General features: G+C 44.6%; 1 protein-coding gene across 1 annotated transcript in view; it reads right to left on the reverse strand.

Moving 5' to 3' along the window:
• LOC142742095 (uncharacterized) overlaps window positions 1-17351 on the reverse strand; it is a 380698-nt gene that overhangs the window by 50064 nt on the left and 313283 nt on the right. Inside the window, exon 9 of the mRNA XM_075851566.1 lies at window positions 1476-1507. Coding sequence (XP_075707681.1) covers window positions 1476-1507 — 32 coding nt within the window. The remainder of the gene's footprint in view (window positions 1-1475; window positions 1508-17351) is intronic.

Below are 17351 nucleotides of genomic sequence, written 5' to 3' on the forward strand. Positions count from 1 at the left end.
TTTTATAGTTCAAGATGATCTGGAGCATAATAAATTAATTAATTAATTAATTACATATGCGCGTGCTGGCCCTTTAAGGTCCGGAACCAGCGCGTGCCCTCTAGTGGTCACTACGGTACAGAGCGGCCGCATGTGCTGACGTCTCCGGGGAGGGAGACGCTGGCAGGAAGAGGAATATCTGCGGACGGCAGGTAAGTGGAAGTTGCGGTCCGTGACCGCGGCCGTAACAGGTCCAGTGTGAAGTTTCCACAGTCAGTGATGGTTTGGGGAGCCATCTCATCTGCTGGTGTGGGTCCACTGTGTTATATCAAGTCCAGAGTCAACGCAGCCATCTACCAGGAAATTTTTGAGCTGTACATGCTTCCCTCTGCTGACAAGCTTTATGGAGATGCTGATTTTATTTTCCAGTACGACTTGGCACCTACCCACACTGCCAAAAGTACCAATACCTGGTTTAATAACCACAGTATCACTGTGCTTGATTGGCCAGCAAACTTGCCTGACCTAAACCCCATAGAGAATCTATGGGGTATTGTCAAGAGGAAGATGAGAGAAACTAGACCCAACAATGCAGACAAGCTGAAGGCCGCTATCAAAGCAACCATGGCTTCCATAACACCTCAGCAGTGCCACAGGCCTCCATGCCACGCCGCATTGATGCAGTAATTCATGCAAAAGGAGCCCGACCAAGTATTGAGTGCATATACTGTGCATACTTTTCAGTAGACAACATTTTGGTATTAAAAATAGTTTTTGAAATTGGGCTTATATAATATTATAATTTTCTGAAACACTAAATTTTGAGTTTTCATTAACAGTTAGCCATAATCATCAACATTAAAATAAAATAAAATGCTGGAAATAGATCACTGTGTGTAATGAATCTATATAATACATTAGTTTCACTTTTTGAATTGAATTACTGAAATAAATTAACTTTTTGATGATATTCTATTCTGGTCAGACCACACATGGAATAATGTATACAATTATGAGCACATGTGTATAAGAAGAACATGCCTGAACTAGACCAGGTGCAAAGAAGAGTAACCAATGTAATTAAGGAAATGGGTAGTACCAAGAAAGGTTATCAAATTTGGGGCTATTTAGTTCAGAAAAAAGAAGCCTTAGGGGCGATCTAATTACAATGTACAAATATATAATTGGACAGTACAGAGATCTTTCTAATGATCTTTTTACACCTAGGCCTGTAACAAGTACAAGGGGGCATCCTTTACATTTAGAGGAAACAAGGTTTTACCACCATCACAGATGGGGATTCTTTACTATGAGAGCAGTGAGACTATACTCTCTGCCACAGGATGTTGTGATGGTTGATTCTTTGAACAAGTTCAAGAAGGGCCTTAGCAATCTGACAGCGTGGCCATGGAACCAAAATAAGGTGTGCACCTGTACTGTCCATAATATTCACGACTGAAACAAGGAGATAATAAAATAGCAATAACAATACATACCATAGCTGACATTACTGTACATATTTTTCTCTCTAGTCAACAAAAATAAAATGATTTAATTTTAGAATCAATTATTTCATTTGTTTATACTGACAACGCTCTAAATATGCATGATATTGGAGCTAGATCTTTAGACTAAGTTAACAGATTGAGACTCGCACAAAAACTGAGGTGACAAAAATGTCAGTGTAGTAACCAATCAGTTTACTTCTTTCGTTTTAAAACCTGCTAAATTATTAAAGCTGTATTCTCAATAGCTACTATGGGCAACATTGAAATTTTTACTTAGAACATTACTTCTTATGCAAAAGGCCCATTATGTTTTACACTCCATTTTCACGCAAGCCTGTTTTGGCCTTATAGACCAGGCCAATTTTTTCAAATCTGACATGTCACTTTAAGTGGTAATAACTTTGGAATGTTTTCTCGTGACACATTGTACTTTGTTAGTGGAAAAATTTGGTCAATACATTTAGTATTTATTTGTGAAAACACCAACATTGAGAGAAAATTTGCAAAAATTATCATGTTTATAAATTTAAATGTATCTGCTTGTAATACCACTCAAAATATTTACTAGTTCACATTTCACATATGTCTACTTTGTGCTGACATCGTTTTTTGAACATTCATTTGTTTTTATAGGACGTTACAATGCTTATAACTTTAGCAGCAATTTCTCACATTTTCAAATTTCAAAAGCCTTTTTGTTTAGGGACCAGTTCAGTTCTGAATTAGCATTGAGGGGCCTATTTATAAGAAACACCCATAAATCACCCCATTTTAAAAACTGCGCCACCTAAAAGTATTCAAAACAGTATTTAGAAAGTTTCCTAACCCTTTAGGCTTTTTACAGGAATTAAAGCAAAGTGGAGGTGAAATTTACAAATTTATTTATTTTTGCAGAAAATCAGTTTTAATAAAAAAAAATCTGCAACACAGAAGGTTTTACCAGAGAAACGCAACTCAATATGTATTGCCCAGATTCTGCCGTTTTTAGAAATATTCCACATGTGGCCCTAGTGTGCTAATGGTCTAAACAACAAGCCTCAGAAATTATGGAGAACCTAGTAGATTTTGGGGCCTCCTTTTTATTTGAATATATTTTTGCCACCATGTCAGGTTTGAAGACATCTTGTGGTGCCAAAACAGTGGAAAGACCCCCCAAAAGACACAATTTGACCCTACAGTTTTTTTGCTGAATTTAGTGAAATTAGGCAGTGAAAATGAAAATTTACATGTCTTCCAATAAAACATAAAAATTTTCCATTTTTACAAGGCATAAAAGAGAAAAAGCACCCATCATTTGAAAAGCAATTTCTCCCGATTATGGCAATACCCCATATGTGGTAATAAACAGCTGTTTGGACCCACGGCAGAGCTCAGAAGAGAAGGAGCGCTATTTGGCTTTTGGAGCTTACGTTTTACATAGTTACATAGTTACATAGTTCGTACAGTTAAAAAAAGACACATATCCATCAAGTTCAACCAAGGGATGGGAAAAGGGAAGTAAAAAAATAATTCACATAAGCTCACATAAGAGCTTATATTTTTTTGTTCTAGGAAATTATCTAAGCCTTTTTTAAAGCCATCTACTGTTCCTGCTGTGACCAGCTCCTGCGGTAGACTATTTCATAGATTCACAGTTCTCAAAGTAAAGTAGGCTTCTCGTCTCTGCAGGTTGAACCTTTTTTTTTTCCAGACGAAGGGAGTGCTCCCTTGTTTTTTGAGGGGTTTTTACATTGAACAGGATTTCACCATATTTTTTGTATGTGCCATTAATATATTTATATAAGTTAATCATGTCTCCCCCTTAGTCGTCTTTTTTCAAGGCTGAATAGGTTTAGTTCTTTTAATCTTTCCTCATAACTTAGATTCTCCATGCCCCTTATTAGCTTTGTGGCTCTTCTTTGTATTTTTTCTAACTCCAGGGCATCCTTTCTATGAACTGGAGCCCAGAACTGAACTGCATATTCTAGATGGGGCCTCACTAACACTTTGTAAAGTGGTAATATTACATCCCTGTCCCGCGAGTCCATGCCTCTTTTAATACACGACAATTTCTTGCTGGCCCTTGAAGCAGCTGATTGACATTGCATGCTGTTATTTAGTTTATGATTTACAAGTACACCAAGATCCTTCTCAACAAGTGACTCCCCCAGGGTAGCTCCGCTAGGACATATGATGCATGCAGATTGTTTGTATCCGGGTTAATAACTTTACATTTATCTACATTAAACCTCATTTGCCAAGTGGATGCCCAAACACTCAGTTTGTTTAAATCCGCTTGCAATTCACGAACAACTTCCATAGACTGAACATTACTACATAGCTGGGTGTCATCTGCAAAAATAGAAATAGTGCTATTAATCCCATCCTCTATATCATTAATAAATAAGCTGAATAATAGTGGTCACAGCACAGAACCCTTGGGTACACCACTCATAACCGGGGACCATTCAGAGTAGGAATCATTGACCACAACTCTCTGGATACGGTCCTTGAGCCAATTCTCAATCCAACTACAAACGATACTTTCTAAACCTATAGACCTTAATTTACCCATTAGACGTCTTTGAAGGACAGTGTCAAATGCCTTTGCAAAGTACAAAAACACTATATCCACAGCGGCCCCTCTGTCTAGGCTTCTGCTCACCTCTTCATAAAAATAAATCAGGTTGGTTAGACGGCTTCTGTCCTTAGTAAAATCATGCTGGCTGTCACTTATAATACTATTTTTTGGCACATAATCCTGTATATAGTTCCTCTATAGCCCCCCAAATAGTTTCCCCAAGATGGTTGTTAAGCTTACTGGTCTATAATTACCCGGGGAAGACCTAGAGCCCTTTTTGAAAATATGCACCACATTTGCCCTGCGCCAGTCCCTTGGCACTATACCAGTCACTAGAGAATCTCTAAATATTATGAAGAGGGGGATAGAAATAACTGAACTAAGCTCTTTAAGAACTCTAGGGTGTAACCCATCTGGTTCTGGGGACTTGTGTAAATTAATTTTTATTAATTTAGCTTGGACCATCTCAACATTCATCCAATTCAGTATATCAACTGATATATTAACAGCACTGGCACCGGCTACATCAGCTGCTATTTCTTCTGTTGTATATACAGAGCTAAAGAACACATTTAGTAACTCTGCCTTCTCTTGATCCCCAGTCACCAACTCCCCATTTCCACTATTTAGAGATTCTACATGTTCAGACCTTGGCTTTTTTGCATTTATATACTTGAAGATTTTTTGGGGATTTGTTTTACTATCCTTGGCCACCTGCCTTTCATTTTGTATTTTTGCTGATTCTATTACTTTTTTACAAATTTTATTAAGCTCTTATAATTTGCAAAGGCTACAGCTGTACCCTCAAATTTGTATTTTTCAAATACCCTTTTTTTGGTCATGTATTGCCCTTTTTACAGAAGGTGTAAGCCATGTGGGGTTTAATTTAAGTTGTTTATCCTTGTTACCTATAAGAATAAATTTTGCACTATAATTAGCCAAAGTAGATTTTAAAATCTCCCATTTATTATTTGTACCATTATTTAAAATTAGTTCTTCCCAGTCTATATCCTGAATTGCAGTCATCAACCTGGGGGAAATTGGCCTTCTTAAAATTAAGTGTTTTTTGCCCTCCCAGCCTGTTTGTTTTTTACAGTATATGTAAAATGTAACTATGTTGTGATCACTGTTACCGAGGTTTTCACGAACACTGACGTTCCCAACAAGCTCTGCATTATTAGAAATTACCAGATCCAACATACAGTGAAGGAAATAAGTATTTGATCCCTTGCTGATTTTGTAAGTTTGCCCACTGTCAAAATGATGAACAGTCTAGAATTTTTAGGCTAGGTTAATTCTACCAGTGAGAGATAGATTATATAAAAAAAAAAAAACAGAAAATCACATAGTCAAAATTATATATATTTATTTGCATTTTGCACAGAGAAATAAGTATTTGATCCCCTACCAACCATTAAGAGTTCAGCCTCCTCCAGACCAGTTACACGCTCCAAATCAACTTGGTGCCTGCATTAAAGACAGCTGTCTTAAATGGTCACCTGTATAAAAAAACTCCTGTCCACAGACTCAATTAATCAGTCTGACTCTAACCTCTACAACATGGGCAAGACCAAAGAGCTTTCCACGGATGTCAGGGACAAGATCATAGACCTGCACAAGGCTGGAATGGGCTACAAAACCATAAGTAAGACGCTGGGTGAGAAGGAGACAACTGTTGGTGCAATAGTAAGAAAATGGAAGACATACAAAATGACTGTCAATCGACATCGATCTGGGGCTCCATGCAAAATCTCACCTCGTGGGGTATCCTTGATCCTGAGGAAGGTGAGAGCTCAGCCGAAAACTACACGGTGGGTAACTTGTTAATGATCTCAAGGCAGCTGTGACCACAGTCACCAAGAAAGCCATTGGTAACACATTACGCCGTAATGGATTAAAATCCTGCAGTGCCCGCAAGGTCCCCCTGCTCAAGAAGGCACATGTACAGGCCCGTCTGAAGTTTGCAAATGATCATCTGGATGATTCTGAGAGTGATTGGGAGAAGGTGCTGTGGTCAGATGAGACTAAAATTGAGCTCTTTGGCATTAACTCAACTCGCCGTGTTTGGAGGAAGAGAAATGCTGCCTATGACCCAAAGAACACCGTCCCCACTGTCAAGCATGGAGGTGGAAACATTATGTTTTGGGGGTGTTTCTCTGCTAAGGGCACAGGACTACTTCACCGCATCAATGGGAGAATGGATGGAGCCATGTACCGTCAAATCCTGAGTGACAACCTCCTTCCCTCCACCAGGACATTAAAAATGGCTCGTGGCTGGGTCTTCCAGCACGACAATGACCCGAAACATACAGCCAAGGAAACAAAGGAGTGGCTCAAAAAGAAGCACATTAAGGTCATGGAGTGGCCTAGCCAGTCTCCAGACCTTAATCCCATCGAAAACTTATGGAGGGAGCTGAAGATCTGAGTTGCCAAGCGACAGCCTCGAAATCTTAATGATTTACAGATGATCTGCAAAGAGGAGTGGGCAAAAATTCCATCTAACATGTGTGCAAACCTCATCATCAACTACAAAAAACGTCTGACTGCTCTGCTTGCCAACAAGGGTTTTGCCACCAAGTATTAAGTCTTGTTTGCCAAAGGGATCAAATACTTATTTCTCTGTGCAAAATGCAAATAAATATATATAATTTTGACAATGTGATTTTCTGTTTTTTTTTAAATATAATCTATCTCTCACTGGTAAAATTAACCTAGCCTAAAAATTCTAGACTGTTCATGTCTTTGACAGTGGGCAAACTTACAAAATCAGCAAGGGATCAAATGTCTCCCCTTTGCAGTTGAAGCCGAACCATGACACCAATTAATATCCCGGTAATTAAATTAAAATCTCCCATTATCACTACTGTACCCCCCTGTGTTGCCCGCTCCATTTGTTTATATATTTGACCTTCTTTTTTTTCAGTTATATTGGGGGGTCGATAGATTACACCAAAAGTAATTTTTTCAGTGTTTACCTCCCTTTGTAATTCCACCCACAAGGATTCAACCTCTTTCCAATCTTCAACCTCTAATGTCTCTTTCACACTCACCTTCATATCACTTCTCGCATACAGACATACACCACCGCCTTTCCTATTTGTCGTGTCTTTCCGAAACAGTGTAAAACCCTGTAGATTTACAGCCCAGTCGTGTGAAGAGTCTAGCCATGTTTCAGCAACACCTACTATATCTATATTTTCTTCCAGTATCAAGGCCTCCAGCTCCCCAATTTTGCTTGCTAGACTTCTGGCATTTGTGAACATACACTTTAACTTGCCTTTCAATTTTTCACTTTCAGTATCAGAAATTTGATTAGTTGACATTATTTGGGCATTTTTATTTTCATTGCTGTTTTGTAACGAAAGGATCTCCTTATCCTGTTGTCTAGTCCTCTCCCCACAGTCTGTTTCTACCCCCACCAATATAGCCTGACCCCTCTCTAACCTAACTACCCCTTTATTTTCTACATTGACCTCCCTCCTCAGCCTTAGTTTAAATACTCCGCTACCCCAGCTAGAATTCTCTCCCCCAGCACAGTGGACACACTTCCATTTAGGTGCAAATCATCTGCAGAATACAGTTTGTACCCCAATGAAAAGTCAGCCCAGTGCTCTAGGAACACAAAGCCTCTCCACTACACCAAGACTTAAGCCATGCATTTAACTCCCTGAGTTCCCGCTGTCTTTCCTGTGATGCGTATGGCACAGGCAGTATTCCTGAGAATACAACTTTGGAGGTCCTTCACTTCAGCTTATAGCCTTTTTCTTTCAAATTATTCTTAAGGCTCCTCCACCTACCATTTATTCTGTCGTTGGTACCTACATGGACCACAACAGCTGGATCATCACCAGCCCCTCCCAGCAATTTGTCCACCCGTTCCACCACATGCCGAACCCTAGCACCAGGGAGACAGCAAACCATTCGGTTGAGGCGGTCTTGGCGACAAATTATTCTATCCGTATTCCTGATTATAGAATCCACTACAACTATCAATTGTCTTGCCTTACCTGCATTACCATCCTGCCGACTACTAGCTGGGCTGTTCTCCCAGCTGTTAGGGAGATCAGTATCCACTAGGGCTGCCATTTCTGAGACCAACACACTTGCATCATCGCCCAACTTGGCAATTTTGCTTGGAATATCAGAAACAGGATTGGCCTTCCTTTTCTTGGACCCCTTTCTACTGCCCCTAACTACATTAACCCAGCTACTTGCCTGATCCTGCTGACCCATGTCTTCACCCTCCAATTCTACCCCACTAACTGCTTGTTCCGTCAGCAGCATGCTCCGCTCAAGATTGTCTATCGCCCTCAGTCTTGCATTCTGCTCCTCCACATCTCTAATGTGAGCTTCCAGGTGACCAACATGCTCACATCTGCCACAGAGGTATTCACCCTGGAACTCCGGCTCCAGTCGTGCATACTTATGGCAAACTGTGCACTGAAGAAAAACTCCAATTTTGCTGTCCATTATCCCAGTTACAAAAAAACAGTAAACAATTGTTAAAGTAAAAGAAGAGTACTTACAGGGGCTTTAACTCCATTTTTTAACGGCGGTTTTATAACTCCACTTATATCACAAACCACTTAATTCAGCTAGCTCAGAACAGAGCTAGCTCAGTGTGAGCTCTGCAGACTAATTTATATCACCTGAGAGCAATTAACCCCTCCCCCTAGTCAGCTGCTCAGCAGGAAGGAAGCTGCAAAGAAAAAAAAGGTTTTTGAATTGTGTCAGTTTTTGCAAGTTTCTATTTCCAAGCACTCAATTCAGTTATCTCGCACAGATTCACACACCAAACACAGCAACACAATCCGGTTTTATAACTCCACTTATATCACAAGCCACTTAATTCAGCTAGCTCAGAACAGAGTACGTTTTGCTGGAATGATTTTCGGGTACCATGTCACATTTGCAAAGCCCCTTAGGGACCAATATATTGGTAACTACCAAAAGTGACCCCATTTGGGAGACTACACCCCTCAAGGATTTTTTTGGAGTGGTATAGTGAGCATTTTGACTACACAGGTTTTTTGCTGAATTTAGTGGAATTAGGCCGTGAAAATGAAAATCAAATTTTTTCTAACAAAATGTAGTTTTAGCTCAGATTTTTCCATTTTCACAATAAATAAAGTAGAAAAAGAACCCCAACATTAGTAAAGCAAACCCTTCTGAGAACGGCAATGCCATATATGTGGTAATAAACTGTTGTTTGGACCCACGGCAGGGCTTTGAAGGTAAGGAGCACCATTTGGCTTTTGGAGCTCAAATTTTGCTATAATGGTTTGCTGCGCCCTTTGCAGTTGAAGCCGAACCATGACCCCAATTAATATCCCGGTAATTAAAATCTCCCATTATTACTACAGTACCAGCCTGTGCAGCCCGCTCCATTTGTTTATATATTTGACCTTCTATCTCTTCAGTTATATTGGGGGGACCATAGATTACACCAAAAGTAATATTTTCAGTGTTTACCTCTCTTTGTAATTCCAGCCACAAGGTTTCAATCTCCTCACAATCTTCACCCACTATTGTCGCTTTCACACTCGCCTTCATATCACTTCTCACATACAGACATACACCACCACCTTTCCTATTTGTCCTGTCTTTCCGAAACAGTGTAAAACCCTGTAGATTTACAGCCCAGTCATGTGAAGAGTCTAGCCATGTTTCAGCAACACCAACTATATCTATATTTTCCTCCAGTACCAAGTTTGCACCCCAATGAAGAGTCAACCCAGTGCTCTAGGAACCCAAAGCCTTCTCTCTACACCAAGACTTCAGCGATGCTTTTAACTCCCTGAACTCCCGCTGTATTTCTTGAGAATGCTACCTTGGAGGTCCTTCCCTTCAGCTTGTAGCCTAGTTCTTTAAAATTATTCTTACGTCTCCTCCATCTACCATGTAATCTATCGTTGGTACCCACATGGACCACGACAGCTGGATCATCACCAGCCCTTCCCAGTAATTAATCCACCCGTTCCACCACATGCCGAACCCTGGCACCAGGGAGACAGCAAACCATTCGGTTGAGGCGGTCATGCCGTCAAATTATTCTATCCGTCTTCCTGATTATAGAATCCCCTACAACTACTAATTGCCTTGCCTTACCTGCATTATCATCCCACTACTAACTGGGCTGTTCTCCCGGCTGTTAGGGAGATCAGTATCCACTAGGGCTGCCATTTCTGAGACCGACACCCTCGCATCATAACCCAACTTGGCACTTTTGCTTGAAATATCAGAAACAGGATTGGCCTTACTTTTCTTGGACCCCTTTCTAGTGCCGCTAACTACATTAAGCCAGCTACTTGCCTGATCCTGTTGACCCATGTCTTCACCCTCCAGCATGCTCCGTTCAAAATTGTCTATCGCCCTAAGTGTTGCAATTTGATCCTCCAGATTTCTAATGCGAGCTTCCAGGTGAACAACATACTCACATCTGCCACAGAGGTATTCATCCTGGAACTCCGGCTCCAGTCGTTCATACATATGGCAAACTGTGCACTGAAGAAAACCTCCAATCTTGCTGTCCATTATCCCACTTAGGCTGGGTTCACACGAGCACATTAACGTCCGTAATGGACGGACGTATTTCGCCCGCAAGTACCGGACCGAACTCAGTGCAGGGAGCCGGGCTCCTAGCATCATAGTTATGTACGATGCTAGGAGTCCCTGCCTCTCTGCAGGACAACTGTCCCGTACTGTAATCATGTTTTCAGTACGGGACAGTAGTTCCACGGAGAGGCAGGGACTCCTAGCGTCGTACATAACTACGATGCTAGGAGCCCGGCTCCCTGCACTGAGTTCGGTCCGGGACTTCAAGCCGAAATACGTCCGTCCATTACGGACGTTAATGTGCTCGTGTGAACCCAGCCTGTTAGGGATCTGCCAGGTACTACGTCTAGGTATACTCCTGGGATTAATCAATCCACACCTGAGGCCAGACCTGTTAGACTGACACCGTCTCCCACCAACCAGGGTGGCAGGCTCAGGAGTGGGAGAGCCTATCGCGGCCTGGTCAGTCGGAGTTAGCTCCGCCCCCTGTCCTTTATTACCTGCCGTGTTCTCTTCCTCAGTGCTTGTAATTCTTCTGGATTCCTGGCCCCACTGCTGCTTGCTCCAGCCTGCTTCTGCCGTGCTTCTGCCTTGCTGCAGCTCCGCTTAACCTGCTTCGCTTTGCCCCTAGCTTGCTTCCTTCTCCGTGCTCATGTTGGTATACTCCATTCCATCCTGGTCCTGACTACTCATTCACCGCTCCGTTTCCTCGCGACGTTCCGTGGGCTACTGCCCCTTCCCTTGCGTGTTCCCTGTTTGTTCTCCCGTGCACTTAGACAGCGAAGGGACCGCCGCCCAGTTGTACCCCGTCGCCTAGGGCGGGTCGTTGCAAGTAGGCAGGGACAGGGTGGTGGGTAGATTGGGGCTCACTTTCCCTTCACCTCCTTCCTGCCATTACATAATTACAAGCCCTTACCTAGTCTACCATTTCTCCTACGCTGACGCTATCATGGACCCCCTTGAGACCCTGACCCAGCAGATGCAGGGCCTCTACCTACAGGTCCAGGCCCTGGCCCAGAGGGTCAACCAGGGTGACGCTGCCTTAGTAGTACCCCTCACCTCACCTCTAGAACCCGACCTCAAGTTACCTGACCGGTTCTCAGGGGACCGTAAGACGTTTCTCTCCTTCCGGGAGAGTTGCAGACTGTATTTCCGCCTAAAACCCCACTCCTCAGGTTCCGAGAACCAGCGGGTGGGTATCATCATATCCCGACTCCAGGAAGGGCCCCAAGAGTGGGCCTTCTCCTTGGCTCCTGACGCCCCTGAACTTTCCTCTGTCGATCGTTTTTTCTCTGCCCTCGGACTCATTTACGACGAGACTGACAGGACTGCTTTAGCCGAGAGTCAGCTGGTGACCTTACGTCAGGGTAGGAGACCGGTTGAGGAATACTGTTCTGATTTTAGAAAGTGGTGCGTAGCTTCTCGGTGGAACGATCCGGCCCTAAGGTGCCAGTTTAGGTTAGGATTATCTGACGCCCTGAAGGATCTGCTGGTTAGCTACCCCTCTTCTGATTCCCTTGACCAGGTTATGGCCCTAGCTGTACGACTTGACCGACGCCTCAGGGAACGTCAGCTTGAACGTTTCAATGTGCTCCCCTCTGACTTTTCTGCGATCCCCCCCGAGGTCCCGTCTCCTCGCCCCTCCACGGAGGACTCGGAGGTACCTATGCAACTCGGGGCCTCCATGTCCCCTCGACAACGTAGGGAGTTTCGCAGAATGAATGGTCTCTGCTTCTACTGTGGGAACGACAAGCATCTACTGAACACCTGTCCCAGGCGCAAGAATAAAAAGCTGGAAAACGTCCGCGCCTAAGTGATCATCGGGGAGGTCACTTGGGCGCACTGGTATTTCCCGTTAATGTGAAACGCGATAAAATTTTGCTTCCCTTTCAGGTCTCGTTTGCTGGCCGGTCTGCCACGGGCAGTGCTTTCGTGGATTCTGGCTCATCTGCTAATATCATGTCTGTGGAATTTGCTATGTCTCTAAAGATGCCTTTTATTGATTTACCTTATCCTATCCCTGTAGTAGGTATTGACTCAACTCCCCTTGCTAATGGTTATTTTACTCAGCATACTCCTGTTTTTGAACTCCTGGTTGGCTCCATGCATTTGGAGCAGTGCTCTGTACTGGTGATCCAGGGATTATCGTCTGATCTGGTATTAGGTCTTCCCTGGTTGCAGTTGCATAATCCCACGTTTGATTGGAATACTGGGGATCTCACCAAATGGGGTAGTGAATGTCTTATGTCATGTCTTTCTGTTAACTCTATTTCTCCCCGGGAGGAGGTAAACACGCTTCCTGAGTTTGTTCAGGACTTCGCCGATGTGTTTTCTAAGGAGGCCTCTGAGGTGTTGCCCCCCCATAGATATTACGATTGCGCCATCGATTTGGTGCCTGGTGCCAAGCTTCCTAAGGGTAGGATATTTAATCTTTCATGTCCTGAACGTGAAGCTATGAGGGTGTATATCCAAGAATGCCTGGCCAAGGGTTTCATTCGCCCCTCGACTTCTCCTGTAGGTGCTGGCTTCTTCTTCGTGGGGAAGAAGGATGGTGGTCTTAGGCCGTGCATTGATTATCGTAACCTGAATAAGGTCACCGTAAGGAACCAGTACCCACTTCCTTTGATTCCGGATCTTTTTAATCAGGTTCAGGGAGCCCAATCGTTGTCTAAGTTCGATCTACGGGGGGCATATAACCTTATCCGCATCAAAGAGGGGGATGAGTGGAAAACTGCGTTCAACACACCCGAGGGTCATTTCGAATACCTGGTCATGCCCTTTGGGTTGTGTAATGCCCCTGCTGTCTTCCAGAATTTTATTAATGAAATCCTGAGAGATTACCTGGGTAATTTTCTTGTTGTGTACCTTGATGACATACTGGTGTTTTCCAAGGACTGGTCCTCCCACGTGGAGCATGTCAAGAAGGTGCTCCAGGTCCTTCGGGAGAATAATCTGTTTGCTAAGACTGAAAAATGTGTCTTTGGGGTACAGGAGATACAATTTTTAGGGCAAATCCTCACTCCTCATGAATTCCGCATGGACCCTGCCAAGGTTCAGGCTGTGGCGGAATGGGTCCAACCTGCCTCCCTTAAGGCGTTACAGTGTTTTTTAGGGTTCGCCAACTATTACAGGAGATTTATTGCCAACTTCTCGGTCGTCGCTAAGCCTCTTACAAACCTTACTCGCAAGGGTGCTGATGTCCTCCATTGGCCCCCTGAGGCCGTCCAGGCCTTTGAGACCCTCAAGAAGTGCTTATCTCGGCCCCCGTGCTGATTCAGCCCAACCAAGAGGAGCCATTTATTGTGGAGGTTGACGCATCCGAGGTGGGAGTGGGGGCCGTCTTGTCCCAGGGTACCAGCTCCCTCACCCATCTCCGCCCCTGTGCTTACTTCTCTAGGAAGTTTTCGCCCACGGAGAGTAACTATGATATTGGCAATCGCAAACTTCTAGCCATTAAATGGGCTTTTGAAGAGTGGCGGCACTTCCTGGACGGGGCCAGACACCAGGTAACGGTCCTTACGGATCACAAGAATCTGGTTTTCCTAGAATCGGCCCGGAGGCTTAATCCTAGACAAGCTCGGTGGGCACTATTCTTTACCAGATTTCATTTCTTGGTTACCTATAGGGCTGGCTCCAAGAATATTAAGGCTGATGCTCTGTCACGTAGTTTCATGGCCAATCCTCCTTCCGAGAAGGATCCTGCTTGTATTTTACCCCCTGGTATAATCGTTTCTGCCACGGATTCTGATTTAGCTTCTGATATCGCGGCTGATCAGGGTTCAGCTCCCGGGAACGTCCCTGGGGACAAACTGTTTGTTCCCCTGCAATACCGGCTAAGGGTACTCAGGGAAAACCATGACTCCGCTCTATCTGGTCATCCTGGCATCTTGGGCACCAAACACCTCATTACCAGAAACTATTGGTGGCCTGGGTTGCCTAAAGACGTTAGGGCTTAAGTCGCCGCTTGTGAGGTTTGCGCTAGGTCCAAAACCCCTAGGTCCCGACCTGCGGGCCTACTACGTTCCTTGCCCATTCCCCAGAGACCTTGGACCCATATCTCCATGGATTTTATCACCGATTTGCCCCCATCTCAGGGCAAGTCGGTGGTGTGGGTGGTAGTAGACCGCTTCAGCAAGATGTGCCACTTTGTGCCCCTTAAGAAGCTACCTAACGCCAAGACGTTAGCTTCTTTGTTTGTGAAACACATCCTGCGTCTCCATGGGGCCCCAGGCAATATCGTTTCTGACAGAGGGGTACAATTTGTTTCCTTATTTTGGAGAGCTTTTTGTAAAAAGTTGGAGATTGATCTGTCCTTCTCCTCCGCCTTCCATCCCGAAACTAATGGCCAAACGGAAAGGACTAACCAATCCCTGGAACAATATTTAAGGTGTTTCATCTCTGACTGTCAATTCGATTGGGTCTCATTCCTTCCCCTTGCTGAATTTTCCCTGAATAACCGGGTCAGTAACTCGTCAGGGGTCTCCCCGTTTTTCTGTAATTTCGGGTTTAACCCAAGGTTCTCCTCCGTTTCCCCTGGTTGTTCCAATAATCCTGAGGTAGAGGATGTTCATCGGGAACTGTGCACAGTCTGGGCCCAGGTTCAGAAGAACCTAGAGGCGTCCCAGAGCGCACAAAAGATTCAGGCTGACAGTAGACGTTCTGCTAACCCCCGGTTTGTCGTCGGGGATTTGGTCTGGTTGTCGTCCAGGAACTTGCGCCTTAAGGTCCCGTCCAGGAAGTTTGCTCCCCGATTTATTGGACCTTATAAGATCATTGAAGTCCTCAACCCTGTATCCTTCCGTCTGGAGCTGCCCCCATCCTTTCGCATACATGACGTCTTCCATGCCTCCCTCCTTAAACGCTGCTCCCCGTCCTGGTCCCCCTCGAGGAAACCTCCTGTTCCCGTTCTCACCCCTGAGGGGGTGGAATTTGAGGTGGCCAAGATTATGGACAGTAGGATGGTCCAGGGCTCCCTCCAGTACCTGGTCCCTTGGAGAGGATACGGGCCGGAGGAGAGGACTTGGGTACCTGCCCGTGATGTTCACGCTGGGGTATTGATCAGGAGGTTCCACCTTCTCTTCCCTACTAAACCGGGTCCTCTTAGTAAGGGTCTGGTGGCCCCTCATAAAAGGGGGAGTACTGTTAGGGATCTGCCAGGTACTACGTCTAGGTATACTCCTGGGATTAATCAATCCACACCTGAGGCCAGACCTGTTAGACTGACACCGTCTCCCACCAACCAGGGTGGCAGGCTCAGGAGTGGGAGAGCCTATCGCGGCCTGGTCAGTCGGAGTTAGCTCCGCCCCCTGTCCTTTATTACCTGCCGTGTTCTCTTCCTCAGTGCTTGTAATTCTTTTGGATTCCTGGCCCCACTGCTGCTTGCTCCAGCCTGCTTCTGCCGTGCTTCTGCCTTGCTGCAGCTCCGCTTAACCTGCTTCGCTTTGCCCCTAGCTTGCTTCCTTCTCCGTGCTCACGTTGGTATACTCCATTCCATCCTGGTCCTGACTACTCATTCACCGCTCCGTTTCCTCGCGGCGTTCCGTGGGCTACTGCCCCTTCCCTTGCGTGTTCCCTGTTTGTTCTCCCGTGCACTTAGACAGCGTAGGGACCGCCGCCCAGTTGTACCCCGTCGCCTAGGGCGGGTCGTTGCAAGTAGGCAGGGACAGGGTGGTGGGTAGATTAGGGCTCACTTTCCCTTCACCTCCTTCCTGCCATTACACAGCCTAAGTGGGATAATGGACAGCAAGATTGGAGGCTTTCTTCAGTGCACAGCCTCACAAAAAAACTGTGAACAATTGAAAAAGTAAAAGAAAAGAAGAGTACTTACAGGGACTTTAGCCCCACTTTTCAACTGCAGTTTAATAACTCCACTTATATCACAAGCCACTTAATTCAGCTAGCCCAAAAACAGAGCAAGCTCAACTGAGGCCTGCAGCATTGTGATATGCTTCTTCCAAGACCTAGATCTGGTAAGTACAATATTTGCTTTTAGAATGTGCATAAATGGACACTAAAGGCCCTTTTACACAGGCCAGTGATCAGGCAAACAAGCATTCATATAAATGCCGCTTCTGAGCATTGCCCTGCGTATGGCTGATCGGCTCGTTTATGCGACCAATAAAATGGTCGCAAGTCGGCAGCACATCTCCTTGTGTAAATAGGGAGATGTGCTTGCGACATGATGGAAATGAATGGGGACAAACAATCGTAGTAATGATCGTTCATCCCCATACATTACCGATCACAGCTCCTTGTGAATTACCCTCGTTTTCACGGCCTATATCGGGCCATGTAAAACGACCTTAACTTGTCAAACAACTTATGCTAATCTAAAAGTTTACCTCCAAATATAGATCGTCATTGTAATTTACTTACTGCTAATATTTTTATGTTTTATCCATGAAAATTCCTTGTGAAGTTACTGCCACTAGGAGTCTCCCCTCCTGTAATCTGCTGTCCACCCCCTGTTATCAAGCAAAATCCTAGTTACAGAGCAGATAAGATGGACTGCAGAAAGATGGGGTTGGTCTCTTCACAGCCTGTCCATAGAAGTCTATGGAGAGGGGAGGAGGGAGCAGGAGGAGCAGGTAGAAAGAGACAAAGACATGCTGCCCACAGAAGTCTATAGAGAGGTGAGGAGGCTGCATATTTAAAGTTACTATAGTAACTGGGGCCTATGTAATAAACTACAACGGCCCCTGTTACTATAGTAACAGTATATTTACCCTCCTTGCTCCGGGCGCAGTGCT

The sequence above is a fragment of the Rhinoderma darwinii genome, chromosome 1 (assembly GCF_050947455.1).
Source record: "Rhinoderma darwinii isolate aRhiDar2 chromosome 1, aRhiDar2.hap1, whole genome shotgun sequence".
Classification (NCBI taxonomy): Eukaryota; Metazoa; Chordata; class Amphibia; order Anura; family Rhinodermatidae; genus Rhinoderma; species Rhinoderma darwinii.